At 36.5% G+C, this 18,987-nt stretch overlaps 1 protein-coding gene across 2 annotated transcripts in view; it reads left to right on the top strand.

Moving 5' to 3' along the window:
• BANK1 (B cell scaffold protein with ankyrin repeats 1) overlaps positions 1-18,987 on the top strand; it is a 300,521-nt gene that overhangs the window by 280,846 nt on the left and 688 nt on the right. Inside the window, exons 12-16 of one of the 2 annotated variants that reach the window (XM_084901803.1) lie at positions 10,830-11,008; positions 12,281-12,344; positions 16,239-16,268; positions 17,525-17,580; positions 18,720-18,784. In XM_084901803.1, the coding sequence (XP_084757929.1) occupies positions 10,830-11,008; positions 12,281-12,344; positions 16,239-16,268; positions 17,525-17,580; positions 18,720-18,779 (389 nt within the window). In that variant the 3' untranslated portion in view covers positions 18,780-18,784. The remainder of the gene's footprint in view (positions 1-10,829; positions 11,009-12,280; positions 12,345-16,238; positions 16,269-17,524; positions 17,581-18,719; positions 18,785-18,987) is intronic. The other variant, XM_084901804.1, reaches the window with a different exon arrangement.

Below are 18,987 nucleotides of genomic sequence, written 5' to 3'. Positions count from 1 at the left end.
AGCTAAAATTTCAATAGGAAACTAAAATCCACATAGGTCAGAACAGAAAGACTGACAGTGCGTGAAATCAATTATTGAAATAGAGAAATAATTGGAGAAGGTTTTGTTCTCAATACATGGAAAGGCTGAAAACAATTAGAGGATACAGAGAACAGGTAGCCAAGTCTTGTATAATAAGTATATTTAAAATAGGTTAGACCAGTGTTTCCCAACCTTCTCTCATGATGAGAATCACCTGGTGGAGTTGTTAAAACACAGATTCCTGAATCCCAACTAAGAAGTGCTAAACTAGGATTTTTGGGAACATATAGGTAAAATTGCATACCTAACTAGTGCTCTAAGACAGATGTTATATACAGAGCACTAAGTTAGGTATGCAATTTTACCTATATGTTCCCAAAAATCCTAGTTTAGCACTTCTTAGTTGGGATTCAGGAATCTGTGTTTTAACAACTCCATCAGGTGATTCTCATCATGAGAGAAGGTTGGGAAACACTGGGTTAGACAATACAATAAATAAATAGATAAATGAAGCTTTGGAGAACAGGGTAGTGGGAACGGAATATGTAGATTTCCTGTGCTCACTATGATCCAAGAAAAAGTAAAGAAATATATCTAGATTTAAAAGTACCCTAGCAAATATTTTTGAATTATAAAGATGAAGAAAAATCCTAAAGTACTGAGGAAATATGTTAACTTAAATTTTCTTTTAAAAACTAAAAATCAGTTTAAAAATTACATAATCTGTATAACAAAACTTTGAACTAAAGGACTGCACTTTTTATTGGGAAAAGATTGTTGTTTAAATTTAGTCAGGTATTTTGTTTTGTCAGAAGTAAACAAATACATAATTTGGATAGCTAGGGTTTCAGAAAGGATAACATTTCTATTATATGTCATCATAATATTGTTACCAGAAAAATATTCTAAGAAAATGAGAGATGGAGCAAATAAATAGCTCAAAAAAGAAGTCATGGTCTTAAAGAATTTGTACTAAGTAATTAACTCACTAAAACATGGTTAAACACACACACATACACACACAAAAAAAAATTGAACTGGAACGCATGTTGTTCCCCTGGGAAGGATGCAATGATGGCTTCCCAGGTTCTTGTCCAGGTAGAGTTGAAGAATGAAACCATGGACAAAAGGTGGTATAGGAAAAGATGAAAAATTATTGAGAAACAAGCACAGATTCCACGTGGGGAGGGAGAGAGAGACCCACTAAGTCCCTATTTTCTAAGGTTTATAAAGGCTGCAATTCTTTGTGTCTTGATATCCATTTTGCTCACTATACCAGCTTCAGAGCTCAAACCTCATCTGAAGTTCCCCTCTGCTTCTCCCTTATTGTTTCATATTTCCTTTGGCCTTCCTCTTCCCTCTCTGAATGAGTGGCTTTCTTTCCTTTATTCTGTGAATGTATATCTTCTGCAGCTCCCAGTCTCCTTATTCTATGAATGTATGATGTCTGGCAGCTCCTTTATTCTGTGAATGTATACCTTCTGAAGCTCTATTATTCTGTGAATGTATACTTTTGGCTAGCTCCCAGCTTTCCAGCCCCATGATTCTCCTCATGGACCCCCTAATTCCTAAAACTTCCTAAACCTGCCTATTTTAAGCCTAAAAACTCCTTTCCATGGGATTCCATTTAAGTAATTGTTATAAATTTATTTATAAACCATGTGAATGTAAAGCATTAGTGATAAAGAACAAATACATAATGCATCAAATCATAATTTTATTATAATAATATGGATCTAATTCTCAAATACTATAAAAATGTCTAAAACTAGAAGAAATAAAAAACAAAATCATGCCCTTTTATTTGATTTTACTAATAAAAAAAAGTATAAGGTAAAAAAAACTCTAAAATTTTAGAAAAGTAAACACTATTTTAAAATAGAGTATGTACCTTCCAAATCACTTAATATTACATAATTATACATAAACTAGAGGTCCAGTGCATTAAAATTCATGCACTTGGGGGGTAAGGGGTCTCTCAGCCCAGCCTGCGCGCTCTCACAACCCAGGGCCCCTCCGATAGGGTCCAGTATCATCGAAGCATGGCTCTGGTTCCCTGGAGCCTGTAGGTGGGAGGAGGGACCCAGAAACCAGTCCAATGGCAGCATGGCTCCATTCCCACAGCTCCCTCCCACCTCCTCATTGAGGTCAGCCAGGACCCAGGACTGACTCCCGCCACACCACCAGAGCCCAGGACTGACTTCTGCCACACCCAGCTGGGACCCTAGCCTGGTATTCAGTCATCCGTCCAGATGTTTAGGTTGTGGTGGAACCTGGCTTTTTATATATGAGGATATGTGCCATATATTCTATGTACTATGCTATATAAATACTAGAGGCCTGGTGCACCAAATTTGTGCATGGGGGATCCCTCAGCTCTGCCTACACCCTCTCCAACTGGAAACCCCTCGGGGGATTCTGACTGCTGATTTGGGCCTGATCCCTGTGAGTCACAATCCAGGACCGCTGACTCTTAACCGCTCACCTGCCTGATTGCCCCTAACTACTTCTGCCTCAGCTCCCGCCACTGTGACTTTGTCCGGAAGATGTCAGGTCTATATGGTCTAATTAGTATATTACCATTTTGTTAGTATATATAATATATATAGATAGTCTTTATTTAAAAAGTAAAAAACTGCCCTAACTGGTTTGGCTCAGTGGATAGAGCCTCAGCCTGTGTACTGAAGGGTCCCAGGTTCGATTCCAGTCAAGGGCATGTACCTTGGTTGTGGGCACATCTCCAGTGGGGGGTGTGCAGGAGGCAGCTGATCAATGTTTCTCATCGATATTTCTGACTTTCTATCCCTCTCCTTCCTCTCTGTAAAAAAATCAAAAAAATTAAATTTTTAAAAAGTAAAAAACTATAAGTAATGGCACAAATAAGTACACAAAACCAGATTATATATAAGAACAACAGCTATGACAATACATGTGTCAGTTGAACATCCTCACAGGCAGTAACAATCATTGAGGACAAATGGCACTGTGTTAAACATTTATATACAATAGCTCATTATGTCCTAACAACTATCTTATGAGATAGATTTTTTTTTTTTTTTAAAGAAGGATTGGTTATGTAACCAAGTTCACAAAGCTAATAAGTGGTAGAGGTCAAACGTGAACTTAATTCTATTTTACTCTTAAGCCCCTATTTATAATCACCTACTATAATGTCTTTCCAGGTAATCATAATAACAACTATCTCTGACTTTCTGGGTTTTTGCTTGTGCCTCAAAGCAAGTTTATACTCATTTTAAAGACAGAGAAACTGATGTTGACAAAGGTGGGGTGATACAGAGGTGAGATTTGTACCCTCATCTGCCAGGTCTAAATTTATAGTTCTCTTTCACAAAAGACACAGACTCAAATTTGGATAACAGACAAAGTCAAACTATGTTGTTTTAAAAAGATACATTGCCAAAAATCACTGAAAATTTTTTGAAAACTAATTGCTTAAAGAAACAGAAACAAAGTTGTTTCAATCTTCATTTTAGAAAAAAAAATACAATTCATGGCAAAATGACTTATTAGACAAAGAAAATCATTCTATTTATTTAAATTTTAAAATCCAGATAAAAGCATGTCATTCACATACTTTTATGTGGCAAGTATTAAAGGATTAAAATGCTTAAATAAAATGTGATAAAATAAAAGAATCTGACATAACCACAGTAGTAAAAAGGTTATAAACACTTTGAATCTTTGGTAAAGTAGTAAAAATGCAAAAACATAAATAAAAGAAGGTATGTAAAAATTAGAATGTTTGTACTTAATGTAATGTACACTTTTCATGACTCCCCAATTGATAATGTAATATGCTAGCTGATAAAATAAACTTAATAGTATATATTTAGCATACTTTCTGGTCTCAATGCAATATTTGAAGTATTAATAACAGAAATTAAAATAAGAACAACTGAAAAAATCTGAAAAACTATGAAGGCAAAGAAAATTAAAACACAATTGACTGCTTAGAAAACAGACCTACACACTTTCTCTATTAGCAGAGCGAACATCAAAGCCTTAAAACTATAGTTTTTACAGAAGAGGAGGAAGACAGGAAACAGACTCTTTAGAAAAGCATTACGGAATGAAGCCAGTGAAGTAAATATAATAAAATTTGGAAAATAATGGTAGAATTTGAAAAATTATATGAGAAAACACAATGAATGTTGACTTAATCTAAAAGTTTATTTTTAAAAAGAGGAAATTAGCAAGTCCTCTGGCAAATCTAATCAAGAGAAAACACCAATTGGGAAAAAAAAATTCACCATGAAAGCATACAGAATCAAAGGAATTATTTTTTCTTATATGTGAAAGTATATGACTTTTTAAAGAGAGATAGTAATTCACCAAATTATGCCAGGTGACAATGATGTGTTAATACAAGCTTATCTGTTGTAGCAAATGTACCATTCCCATACCTGATGGGGGGTATTGACAATGGGGGAGGCTATGCGTGTGAGGGGGCAGGAGGTAGGTGGGAAACCTCTAAACCTTCTTTTCAATTTTAATATGAATTTAAAACTGCTCTGAGTAATAAAATGTTCTTTAAAAATAAATACATGTAACTTTTATACTTAAAAAACTATATCAGGTAATAAAAGAATTTTTAAAAAATATGGCTAGATTAATAACTAAAGAATGTTTTAACCCAAAATCTAAACAGGAATGAGTTTTGCCACTGAGTTATTTCAAACTCAGGTAAAAGATGTTTTTCTATTATTATATGAATTATCCCATGTAGTAGAAATATTCATTTAATGTGCTAGTTATTTCATTAAGAAAGAATACAAGATAATGATTTAAAAAAAAGACATAAACCATTAGTGTTTATTCATAATTTTTAAAAATCTTACATAATAAAAAAGATGATTTCTTAGCATGGTTAGGAATATCTTTCTAGTTCAAGAGTAGAGCTATTCTCCTTAAGGCTAGGAACAAGATAAAGAAAACGTATTTGCTGTACATTGAAAACACAAAAAGTTCCCACTAGGAAAGGGGAACATGATTTTTCTGCATAGAGAGATAAATAGTCTAAATTCTTCCTAAGATGATTTATAGATTTAATAAAATCCCAATCACTTTTAAAAGATTGAAAGGATTTATATTTTGGGGGGAGGAAGGAGACAACAGCTTGGAAGACTGCTTCTAAGTTCACAAAGAAAATTAAACGATAGATAGACAGACAGCTGAAATCAAGCAATCATTCAGAAAAAATAAAAATAAAAAATTAATGTAGCACCTCTTGCCATACAAGTCATTTAAGTCTGCAACTTCTGCAGTGTTTACACAGTGCTTAGTGTTATATTGGCATGACATTCACTAGCAGTCAAAGAAAAGTTTTAGATTATAAAATTATTAAGATTATGTCATTTTTTACTTAAATAATGCAAAATATTGCAGCACTCCATCATCTCAGTGAGATTGACTATAGCAACACATATCCAGGAAAGCAAATTGGCTCTAAGTGTTAATACCTTTAAAAGTGTTTAAACTAAATATATATATATATATACTTCTAGGAGTCTATTCTAAGACTATTAAGAGAATAATAGCCAATGATTTATGTAAAAGACTTTTAAGTAACAATAATATATAATTGTAGAAAGAATAAAAAATAGCAATAGTAGCAGAATGGTCAAATACTATATTGACTATATAAACTTTGAGACATAGCCACTAAAACACATTTCAAAGGATACTTAGTGGCATAGAAACATTCTTAGGTTATATGAATAAGAAAAAGGAGCAGGAAAAATATCAGCCCAATTTAGGAAAATAAATGTATAATTAAAAAGAAGGTTCCCCAGCCCCAGTAGGCAACCAATTGGTGTGTCTCTCACATCTCTCTCTCTCTCTCTCTCTCTCTCTCTCTCTCTCTCTCTCTCTCTCTCTCTCTCTCTCTCTCTCTCTCTCTCTCTCTCTCTCATCTATCTCTCCCTCCCTTTCAATCTTTTTCTAGAAACCAATGGGGAAAATATCTCAGGTGAGGGTTTAAAAAAAAGGAGAAACATTAAAATGTTCCTAACACTAACACTAAGTGATAGTTATTTTGTCTTTTAGTACTTTATTTTCTAAATGGTAAGGTGACATGTTCAAAGATAATTTTCAATGAAAATTTTATTTGGATGATTGTCAAAACAGTAAAAAGGACTATGGTTTACCTATAGGGACCACTGCAGTGTGGTTTTGCAGTAGAGGAGGCATTGGTCTCATATCCATACTAATAAAAGGGTAAATTACAAATTGGTCAGGATACCCTCAGAGTAACTACTGAAGAGCAGGCAGTGTGGGGCAACAAGGATGGCAGGGTGTTAGTGATGGACAAACAAACAACTGAACAGCAGGCTGTGTGGAGCAATTGGGCCAGCAGAGGGGGGCAGTTGGCAATGACCATGCCAGCAGGGGGGACTATGGGTGGTGACCAGGCCAGCAGGGGGGTGGGGCAGTGATGGGTGACCAGGCCAGCGAGGGGACAGTTGGCAGTGACCAGGCCAAGCAGGCTGGCAGGGGGGGCTATGAGGGGTGAACAGGACAGCAGGGGGAGACAGTTGGGATAACTATATTGTGGGGGGGGGGGCAGTTGGGGGCTATCAGGTAGGCAGGCAAGTGAGCAGTTAAGAGCCAGCAGTGCTGGGTTGTGAGAGGGGTGTCTGACTGCTGATTTAGGCCTGATCCTCATAATCAGGCCTAAACCAGCAGTCAGACATCCCTCAAAGGGTCCCAGATTGGAGAGGCTGCAGGCTGGGCTGAGGGGATTTACCCCCCCTTCCCCACAATGCACAAATTTTGTGCACTGGGCCTCTACTGTGAATATAAAAGGGTTTATAGCCAAGCAGTAAAGTATGTGGAAAGGGCAGGGAATGGATGGAAAATTACCAAGGGAAAACATCACAGTTAAGAGGGATTCTGGCTAAATTGACCTAGTAGTGTTCCTGCTGAAGGCTAGCAGGTGATCAGACATTACCTGGGGGGTGATGGACGATAAGGAAACTGATCAAATATTGAGGTTGATCAGATATCAGGAGGAGGAGATTCTGGCTTAGCATGATTCCTGTTAAATTAGGCAGCTCAAAGATAAACATGGAAGTACAAAGGTAAGTGTCCTTTGGAAAAGGACTTGGTCAGGCCAGACTAAAGTTTAGTCAAGGACAGACTCTTTGTTAATATGCAGCCCTACATTGAGGAAATGTGGAGTCTTGCTTGGAACTTACAAATGAGTCAATATTCCTGATATTTGTTAGTCTGTGCATGTGGGTCTGAGCTTATTTACCTGCCAATGCCCTGGCTGTGGAACAAAACAGTAACTTCTGCTTTAAATCTTGATCACTGATTCTCCAATTGCTGTATTTGACAAGTTCTTTCCAATTACTCCCAAAATAATTTGGTAAGATGATACAATATGATAAAGTGTACTCTATCTGGTGTGGATTCCATGGGTAACCCATTAGCAAAGTGGAAGATAATTTTTATTGTGAAAACAACATAGTATTATAGTGTTGGAAATTAGAAAAAAGAAGTTATCACCTCTGATCAGAGCAGCTGCAACTGATATCAACTTACATCATCTTTAAATTTTTTCTCCCATGCATTATTATATACACAACATGGATATTGTTAAAATTTTACTCTATATACAATTTTTATCCTGCTTTTATACTTATCATTACATAATAAGCACTTTTATCTTTTTAGTTATTGCTCTCTATATATATATAAAAGCCAAGCAACCAGAAGGCCAGAATGACCCGTTGCTTTGACTTGCACTGCTGGCCCGATTGCACCACCCACCCGGATCAGGGGTGGGGCCAGCTGGCCAACTACCTGCAGTCCCTCCCCACCAGGAGGGACTGATAGTCCCTCAGCCAGGCCTGATAGGCCCCATCTCACCTGTGCACGAATTCATATACCAGGCCTCTAGTTATTTTAATAATTACCTAATATTTATTAAGCAAATATTTTATATTTTAACTTTCCTTGTTGTTGGGCAATCAAGTTGTTTCCAAATTTCAGTAAAAATATATTCTAGCCAGTCACTGAGTAAAGAGAAAGAATTTTAATGAAAAGCCCAATTTTCTTTCTTACCTAATCTATAGATGTATATACTCACCATAGTAGGTTTCTTGATGTTTATATGAACTACATTTGCTCAAATGGAATGTGTTGTAGAGAGAATAATTCAAAAGAAACTAAAAGTTTACACTCGATCTTAGCCAAAAGGCCAAGAAGAGATTTTAAAAAACACTTTAGAAACTACAGTTTGTCTTGAAGCTTTTATAATAAGAGACCAAGAATCCACAGTATGTACACTTCATAACCTAACTGATGCTTTCCATGGAAAAGCATGTTAAATTCATACTAATGCTTCTAAAAATTAACAATATGTATAAAATTGGGGAGGAAAGAAAAATCCTTCCATCCTCCATAAACTAGTAATCTAAATGCAAGAAAGCAATTTTGCACACCCTACCTAAAATTACAGGTTGCACATCTTGGTTTGACTAGTCTACCCTTAGGAAGAAACCTAGTAAAGTGCCTAAATCATTTTCCTTTGCAACTTATCATGCCTTTTAGCAATTTATCAAGCAATTTTCTTTCATCTTTCTCATGTGAAAATAAAGGTAAAAGCAGATGTATGAAAAATTAGTCTAGTTCTGAACACCCCACTTCCGGGACTTGGTACATAGAACTTCCGCTGCTCCTGACTTGTTATTTTTGTTCTCTCTGCACAACTACACAGGACTGAATCCTCTTCCCCCCAAAAAAGAATCACCTTACTTTTAATTTAGTAGCTAAAATTCAAAATGTGAAGGGGTGACTGAAAATAATATTTATTATTAAAAGGATTCATTATCTCTTTTTTTAGTTAAGCTACATCTGCATGTACAGCAAAAATGAAGTTGGTACAGTTTTCCAGAAAGACTTTTCTTGTGACAACTTCCACAAAAAGCAGAAAATTCAGCTGCATGGGTTACTTGAGATAAAAATGGATTCACACTTAGGCAAAGAGATGATAGGAGGGAGGTTCTAGTGAAACAGCATGTTAGATGATGATGCTAGTCCTCCACACGCTGGCAGGAATGGCAGGTAAAACTCTCCAGTGCACTGCATCTCCTGAATTGAACTGGAGTGTGGAGACCTATAAAAAGCACATAGCACAAGGAGCAAGACCTCAATTGTTATCTGTGCTTTTGGCTACTGAACCAGCGAGCCCTCAGGCTGACTTGAGCAGCTCCAGTTCCCCTGGGGTTTCATGCTTCGTCATCCCTGAAAGAATAGATTTTGAGTACAGGATCTGTTGACATCTTGTTAGTTCTGGGGAAATAGGACATCTGAAGAGAAGAGACAAGCAAAGGAAGTCCCCTGGGAATTATGGGCCACGGAGCATTTTTAGGTGCATGGGAATCTTTTCAGAAAGGGACTCTCTCTGAATCCCTGTTCCCAGATGCCCCGCTAGAGTTCTTTTCACAACGGAGAGCCATGTCACAAGTCCTTCCAAGACTACCCCGAGGCTCAAGTCCTCTTCACATACTTAAACCTGCCATCAGGGGCTCAAAGAAACTTCTCTTTTCCAAACTAACCAATCCTGACACTGTCAAAGAATCCTTATTCCTAGAGAATTTTAAAGCTCTCGCCCTCTCCCTGCCCTTGTCTGTATGCTCTGGAAGCAGTCTCGTTGATCTATTTCTTTCTTGAAGAAGGGACCTCAAGTAAGGAGTGATATATCCAGGGACAGCTCCTTAGTACACAGGGGTGGGGCCACCTATTCTCTGCTTCTAGAGTTTCTAGGCATATTTAGACTTGACAGTGCACATGTCAAATCTAAATATTTGATTTAGTCACTGCTGCTGCTAAGTGACCCCACGCCTCCTGAGATAAGGCAGTGAGTATGTTGGACTTCACAGAAATATATGAATGAGAAGCTACAAACTCCAATGAGTTCTGTAGCCAGACAGGCAGCACAAGTACGATCCACCAGTGAGTGTCAGGAGTGACAGGGATGGATGTGGCCAGGAGAGCACGTAATATCCCTAAAGGCCTGCAGGTGGACCCTGTGTATCTTCAAACACCACGTGGGACAAATAAAACACTAAAGTCCCCCGTGGCTGCAGTGTGCCACCTCTGCACTTTAGGCAGCCTTTCGTAAGGCAAGCAGCCACACACAGAACATTGGACCATCTACCATTTTGTTGTTGCTTTTATCTTATTTTATTTTTTGTGTGTGTGTGCTGAGCAAAGAATACCTGGGCTGCTCCCAAAATAAACTCGTAAAAAGAAAGCAGTTCACTACAAAATGACCAGCAATTATTTTAAAATCTTTTAGGAATAAAATTTCAAATGTTCCTAACCCTCTTGTGACATTAGGAATTTGGTTGAGGTCTCTTTTCCCAAAGCTAAAAAGATTATGTTTATTCCACAAGTATGCAGTTTTAATAATAACGTTAACCTTTATTTAGCTTACTATGTGGTAGGCACTGTGGTAAGTATTTTGGGGCACATTTTTAAATGAATCCTCACAAAAAGACTGTGTGTTTGGCACTGCCCACAGCGAGTGCAGGGTGGAACTTTTGCTACTGTTTTTCCTCTTCTTTTCAGAGATGCACCACATTATTTTTAACCACAACTCTACGTGCCAGGCACCACCATCCTTAGAAAAAAATCATTAACACTGTCTACTGGTTTATTCTGTAACTACTTCTAGACCAGAAAGAACAAGAAACTCAAGTTGCTTGTTTCTTAGAATTTTTCTTTTCCAGTTGCCACAGACTAACTTCTTGTTGAAACTACCTCCCCTAATATTGCAGACAGACCTCGGATGGAGAGTCAAGCCTTTCCCACTTTGAAGGGCTGCGTGGCTGCTGGGCAAGATGAACTCATCCTCCTGCAGGAGAAAGTGAAGAGTGGGAAACTGTCTGTCGACGAAGCCCTTGAGAAATTTAAACACTGGCAGATGGGAAAGACAGGCTTGGAAGTGATTCAGCAGGTAATGTTGTCCCCAGTCCCTTCTGGAACATTCCCCCATGGACAGAGCTCCAAGCCTCTTTGTAAATGTTGACTCTTCACAAGAAATACAGGTAACTGTTTTTGTTTTCAAATAGCCACAAGAAGTAGACGTGTTCACACTACCAATTAAAAGGTGAAAATATCTAGACTGCGTGAATTCAGTCTCGAGATGCAACGCATTAGAGCTAATACCTAACCAGCTTCTAAGGCTGTCATTAGTATAGTGAAGCTTTATGAGTCTCATTGATGAAACTAGCGTGACTTGTCCATATATGAACAAGTGTTCAACATTCAGAAGAGTTTTACTTAGACCAGACTTGAAACAAGAAAATGATTGGAACCATATCAGACAGTAGTCCTAAATGCAATGTGAGAAGTATTATCTTCTCTTCCCTTTAACCCGCCATGAGCATTAACTTCAGATAAGCCTAGCCTTATCTTCTATAAATATAATTTACATCCTGAGAGGGGATTGGAGTAGGTGGTTCAGCAATGAGAATGAAAACAAGATGTACCATATATACCCGAGGAAATTCCTCAGGGAGGGGTATCAGGATCTTATTCTCTGTATCCCACAAGCCTTCTATGTCCAAAACACTTTTTCTTCTCATCACAGAAAGCCCCCGAGTCTTAGAAACCAGTTGTCAGGCAGGTATTTGATGACACACATTTAATGAGCTAGTTTAGGCCAAAGTATAAATAATCACTAATAACTTTATATACTGTCTTTCCTAAGGGATCTGTTTTTATCTTTAAAAAAATGCTCATGAAAACAATATAAACAATATGTCAAATCCACAGGGCATAGTTTAGGCAAAGGGACTTCTGAGTATATTTGAGATTACCCTATGTCAGAAACCATCTGTCTTGAGGGGCAGCTCTAGCTGTGGGTTGGTGGTTAGACATGGTCCAGGCTTTGCAGTGCTGAGCAAGGGCAGTGACTTTGCCAAACAATGTGAGGTACGCTGGTTGTAGAGTTTTGAAACTGATCATTGTCCATGCTTCTCAATCTGTGCCAATACCATCATCAGGAGGTCATGGTTTGATTCCCAGTCAGGGCACATGTTCAGGTTTCAGGCTCCATCTTCTGGAGGGGGCATGCAGGAGGTCATCTATCAATGATTTTCATCATTGATAAATGAGTAAATAAGTAAATATATAAATAATTGACTATAGTAGTTGGTGTTTCATCTTGACCCATAAAAATTTGGGTAAATCTTTATTTCTGTTTCCTGGTTGTTCCCTCATTTAGGAAAAACTACGCCAACTAAGGGATTGCATTATTGGGAAGCGGCCAGAAGAAGCAAATGTCTATGGTAAGTAGACAAAAATGATAGTGTGAAGAAGTGGAAAATACAAGGACTTTGGAATAAAGCAGTCCTGACTTCAAATCCATACTCTTATCACTTCTCAGCTGTGTGGCCAGACAATGCCTCTAACCCCTGGTACTCGGGTTCCTGGTCTGCAAAACAGGAACAAGTACCCATAGCTGAAAGTGGTTTAATAAGTTAATATATTAAATGCTTTCACCTCCTCTGACCCATAATGGACATTCAGTATGGATACCCTTTTTCGCTTTGATTTCTATGTAAGTTGAAAACAAGATGATTCTGCTCCAGTTTTTACACATGAGTTGTTATACAGAGTATCACATTTTTAAGGCATCACACTTTTTAATAAGTTGGAATAGTCTCGATATAGTCAGTCCTCACAACTGTCCACACGTGGATCATTTTACACTGAAATTTCCTGTCGCCTTCCCCTGCAGCTAGCCTGCTTCATGGCAGTGCAGATTCCCCTTGCTAATATTTAACAGTTGCTCTCAGAGCAAAACAAAAACACAAACAAACAGCACTCCTCTCAATGTTAACACGAATCAAACATCGTTACGATGGTAAATCTTCTCCAAAGATAAACAACACATTCCAAATTTGAAAATAAATGCATTCTCGCTATCTAACTACTCTTTCCCCAAGTCCCTGCTCTTGCCAAACGATTAAAAACTAACAACCACTAGTAAAGCTTTCAAGCTTTCATCCTTTCCATTTTCAGTAATATTGTATAGCTTTTAGCTAGTACTTCAAGTTGAAAGTCACCCTGTTAAAACTCACCCTTTTCATATCATTGGTTTGTTATCTACTTTTCCACAAAGAATTCTAGCCTTCTTAGAAATGTTTTCTAAGAAAGAAATACTCTTAAAGTAACAGATAACTTAAGTTCTACAGACTTCCATTCTAATGTGGAATGAGATGAAAATTTTAACAAAGTATAAAATTATAAAATAAATAAATAATTTTGCTAAGGAACATTAAGTAGTAGCAGTAGCTAATATTTATTGACTGTCTACTATACACTTAACATTACCTTATTAACTTCCTATAGTAACCTTTTTAAGTAGGCACTAGTTCCAATTTATAAATAAGGAAACTAAGACTCTGAAACACTAAGAGATCTGAAGACACATAGATTAGAAACTAAAATCTATTTCTGTTTGAATCCAAAGTCAATGCTTTTTATCATTGGTATCCTAATTAGAAAGCTACTAGCTCTCCTTCCAGCCAAAGTAAGTAGTAGCAAATAAATTCTCCCACTGTATAGAACACTAATAGTGGGCAAAAATAGGAGACAACTAATTTCAAGAAGTGGACAATAGAAAGCCTAAAGCTAGAATCCCAGAGACAAGCAAAACTTCTGTAGTAGTTCCCATAGCTCCCAGAGACTAATTTCCCGGCTACAAGCTGTGCAAAACAAGGCAGCCCTATTAAACTGAGGAGACAAAGATCCAAGACCAGAGGGGCGTGTGCACTGGGTCACTGAAGCAGTAGCTGTGTAGAGGTAGCCTCAGAGGGAGCGAGGGACTCCACAGGGCTGTGGCTGAGAGAAGAACTCTGTGCACATGCAGAGCAAGACCGCTTGAGGCACACAAGGTAGCAGTTTCTAGGGCACTGAATGCAGAGCAGACTCTAGAATTTGAGTGGAGTTAGAAAAAAGCCATACTGGGATATTTGAGCTCCTGCCCAGACAGAGTGGAGAGATCTCCTTAACACTTTGTTAAAATACCTGGCATTCTGCTGTGATGCCACGCAATGTAAGGTGGAAAGACCATGACTTAGAGTAGGACCCATTGTAGACCCACTATAACAAAGTCTAAAACTAAGCTGCTCTAAGATCCACATGGAACACAGGGAGAAAAAAACACTCTAATATTTTACATCTATATGTTATGTATAATTTTCTGTTTCCAATATCCCCTCACCCTCTATAACATTTTCAGCATTTATTATATTACAATTTTTCTGTCTGTAAATTCTCTGATTTTATTTACCTGAAAATGTCTTTATTGGAACAAATGTTTAAAGGATATTTTCTCTAGATTTACAATTCTAAGTGGTCATTTTTACTTTTAGCATTTCAATGATATTAGATTTTCTTTTGTCCTCTATTATTTCAGTTGAGAAATTAGTATTTCTATCCTTTTTCCTCTACATGAAATGTGACTTTTTTTCTCTGGCTACTTTGAAAAATATCTATTTATTTTGGTTAGAAGTAGTCTGACCATAGTTGCCTATATGGAGTCTTCTTAACAATTATGCTATTTGGAGTTTATTTGTTTGTTTGTTTAAGTTCTTGGAACTGTATAGAGGCCCTTTATATTAAATTTGGCAAAAATTTTGGCCATTATTTTTTTTAAAATGTTTTGTCCAAAACTCACTTTTGTCTCCTCTGGGACTCTAAGTATATTCATGCTACACTGTATTATATTGTTCTACATACATGTCTCTGAGGCTCTTTCTTTTTAACGATTTTTATCTTTTTGTTCATCATATTGAATAACTTATATTGTTTTGTCTTCAACTTTATTTTTTTATATATTTTATTGATTTTTCACAGAGAGGAAGGGAGAGAGATAGAGTGCTAGAAACATCGATGAGAGAGAAACGTAGACCAGCAGCCTTCTTTACACACCCCACCAGGGATGTGCCCTCAACCAATTTACATGCCTTTGACCAGAATCGAACCTGGGACCTTTTAGTCCCCAGACTGACGCTCTATGCATTGAGACAAACCGGTTTTGGCATCTTCAACTTTAGTAACTCTGTTATATCCCATCTACTGATGAGCTCATTGGATAATTTTTTTGTTTCTTTTATTATAATTTTAATTTATATAATTTTCATTTCATTATTTTATATAGTTTCAATGTTTTGCTGAGATATCTTTGTTATTCACTCCTTAAAACCATTTTTTATGAAGTTAACTATGGTTATCAGAATTACAGTAAAGTCTTCGCTAAAGTCAGCAGTGGGATCATCTTGGGTTTTTATTGATGATTTTCATTTGCTTTTGTATGATTTATATTTTTCAGTTTTTTCATATCTCTGCCTTTAAAAAATTAAGTTTTGGACATAATAGGTAATCTGCTGTCTAATCTGAATTCTTCTGATGAGTGTAAATTCTGGGTTTAGTAGAGAGTTTGATTACTTACATGAACTTAGGTAGGGTTGGCTTTGTACTTTTTTTCAGGGTTGACTTTCAGAGAACCCCATGTCTTTTCTAAGGCCCTCAGTGGGACTAAGCCTAAACTTAAATTAGGTGACATAACATACAAAATAGGAAAATATATAAAGACAATCATAGATATTATACTGAGTGAAAGATGATAGACACAAAGAAGCATGCTCTGAAATTCTAGATAAAATTAATCCACTAAAGATAGAAATCCACTAAAGGTAGATAGATCAGGGGTTATCAGAAATATTGGTGGGGTGAGGTTTGATGTAAGGGGGCACAAGAGGATTTTTTGTGGAGGATCACATGTTATCTTTCCTAACTGGCTGTATAAATTTATCACAATTATACTCTTAAAAATGTTTGAATTGTACTATATGTAATTATTACTGAATAATGTTAATTTCATAAAAGAATGGAATAGCCCATGCTAAAAGATTATTGAAGCAGAATAGCAAGCTTTTATTAAGTGTCAAGCATATCTAAAATTATAATACCTTGGGACAAGCACCAAGAGGAAAAAACGACAAGGGAAATAAAAGACATGGTTTCTCACACTCAGTGGATGGAGGTTAGTATTTTGTAAATCCAATGGTGAAATTTCATGCTCTCCTTAAAGATAAGTAGCAATAAAAAGAAGAAAGCTAAGAATAAATATTATACAAAACCTAGTAGATGGTTTTTGTCTTTTTATTTTCTAGATAAGCTCACCATCGTGCACCATCCAAATGGTAAGTGCTTGGTATGTATGAGAGGATTTAGGACTAAGTCAACACACATAGTAAACCAAGTCCAATATACATTAAACCTAATGTTATTAGGCAGATCAGTGCATAATCTCACAAAGATTTTGTATTTATATGCAAAACCACTTGATAACCAATAAATTGTGAGTTTTAGAATAGCAATGCTAGAGGCTTTGTTATATAAGTAAAAGAAGCTTATACTTTGAAGTCTCCCTGACCTGGCTCTTTACAAGTTACCAGTGGTGACCTTTGGCAAGTCACTTAAACTTCTTAGGCCTCAGCTTCCTAATATGTAAAATGTAGGTAAGAATTCCACCATGGGAATTGCTATAAAGATACAGTATATGTAACTAAGAGCTGATGTTTGATGAGTGGAAGTTATTGATAGAGCCAATGAAATTGGAAAAACACTTGAGAGAGTGATTCACTTTAGTGTAATGGGGAAGAATGTATGCAGAATCTTGGGACTACAAAGAGGAAATGGAGGTCAGCCAGGCAGCTGTTGGATAATCAGAAGCAAGTTTCGATGGACCGAACCAAAGCACTGACTGTGAGAATGGAGAAGCAATAGAAGTAAGCAGTGTAGCTGGAATGGAAAGTGGGAAGCCTGTGCTACAGGCAGGAGGGCAGTAGAATGAGCCAACGGGAGGTATTAGGAATCATTTTTCTTAAAAAGTATATTTTGCTATTGGTGAATCCTGGTACATGCGGAAAAGAAAAATAAAGGAAGAAGGAATAATCAAATGGGGTTTGTTATCTAAGGTGTTGAACTGTTTCTGAGCTGAAGCAACTCCTCAGTGTCCTACCTAAGTGAATCTTTTTTAAAAAATATATTTTATTGATTTTTTACAGAGAGGAAGAGAGAGAGATAGAGAGCTAGAAACGTTGATGAGAGAGAAACATCGACCAGCTGCCTCTTGCACACCCCCTACCGGGGGATGTGCCCACAACTAATGTACATGCCCTTGACCGTAATCGAACCTGGGACCTTCAGTCCGCAGACCAACGCTCTACCGCTGAGCCAAACCAGCTTCGGCCTAAGTGAATCTTTATGGGTAGGAGAAATTAATAGCATATTTGCCAAGAGTCCCTTTTCGGTATGCCCTTTTATCTCTTTGGTAATTTTTCTCTTTACACATATCCTACTCTTTGGGTATATACATATTTTTTAAAGTGCTGAATGAATGAATCTTTAAATGTGTGAATGAATAAAAAGATAATAACAGAGTTTGTATTTCTAGGTAACGAACGTGTCCACATTGAAAATACTTTATATAACATACCCCTCAGCAATAAGGTTGGTTGTGTTTATCTTAATTTTTATAAATGCAAAAGTAAAAAATAATTTTGTTAAGAAAGACCATAAGAGCCTTCTATCCTGATTATGCTTTGAAACATTTGGAAAATATGAATAAAATAGGTTACATAAGCATTTGTGTGCAAAATCAATGAGCAGTAATTTAAATAAATCAACTATTAGGGGAAAAAGGCAAGGAAGGAACTTGATTAAAGGAAAAAGGCATTGAGACCAAAATGTAGCTTAATTCCACAGGTGCTAGTATGGACCAAATAAATCCTAGAGGAGGTATGAAGACATCATCTTTAGCAATAAGAATATAATCAGTCTATTTGTCTCATAATGTACACAGTCCTTAATGTCTAGTTATAGAAAAATAAATATATATATTGTTCATGTAAATATGCATTACTTCACTTGCTAATGAGAAGTTAAAAATAACACTAAACAAAAACATCAGTAATTGAAAACCAAGATAGTTCAAGACAATACTAATAATGACCTAAAGACAAATTTTTCTTCATAAAAATTGTGATTCCAATTATCTATATTGTGGGATACTCCAAGTCATTGGCAGTTGGATTTCTTGCTAAAATCCAGAATTAGAGCCCTTGGTAAGTTCTCATAATAAACAAATTTTAGTGTACCAAATTTTAATAACCCTCAATATCTCTAATGTTTCAAATAAATCATAAGTAAACATAAAAGCCATTCACTCTTAAGAACTGATTGAAGTATTTGCATTTCTGGATCATTCTGTGACCACCAATGGGCAATAGACCTAATGAGTCTATAATGTTTGACTCATTAAACTCACTCTGCTAGGCCCAAAAATTTATGAAAATAATCTTTGTCAAATGAAGATCCAGCTAAAGGACTGTACAACCATGACATGTCATTTTGGAGTAAGATTTTGAATAGGAGAAAAAAAATACAAATTCCCAACACTAGGAAATAAAATTTGAACTCAGAATTTTGATGAAGTTGAGCTTTACAATGAATCTTTCTTTTTAAGATGGAGAATTGTCTTGTCAGTTCCCTCTACAAAGGTGCTTTTATGTGACTGTTTTTATGCTTCTTTGCTCAGTCTAAAAAATGAAGAAATAGTAGATCTTCATCTTTTTTTTTTGTTTTCTTAGCCTCCTGCTCGACTCCAAGTTGAAAAGGAATATGGTTTCTGTTACAGAAAAGATCACTAAGGAAGGTAAGAAAAACAGCTACAATATATTAAATTTAAAAACAAAACAAAAAAAAACCTAAAGCAGTCTTATTAGGAACTTGAAGGAATCATTTGTCTAACAAACAGAATACTCTTAAATATTTCATTTTCTTCTTCTGAAAGAATAAACACATGTATTTTTCAAGCCAAGGGTGATTGTTCCTTAGAAAGATTTATGTATGGGTGTG

This window comes from Pipistrellus hanaki, assembly GCF_964339955.1.
Source record: "Pipistrellus hanaki genome assembly, chromosome: 1".
In the NCBI taxonomy this organism is placed as follows: domain Eukaryota; kingdom Metazoa; phylum Chordata; class Mammalia; order Chiroptera; family Vespertilionidae; genus Pipistrellus; species Pipistrellus hanaki.
This window is presented reverse-complemented; position numbering and strand designations above follow the sequence as displayed.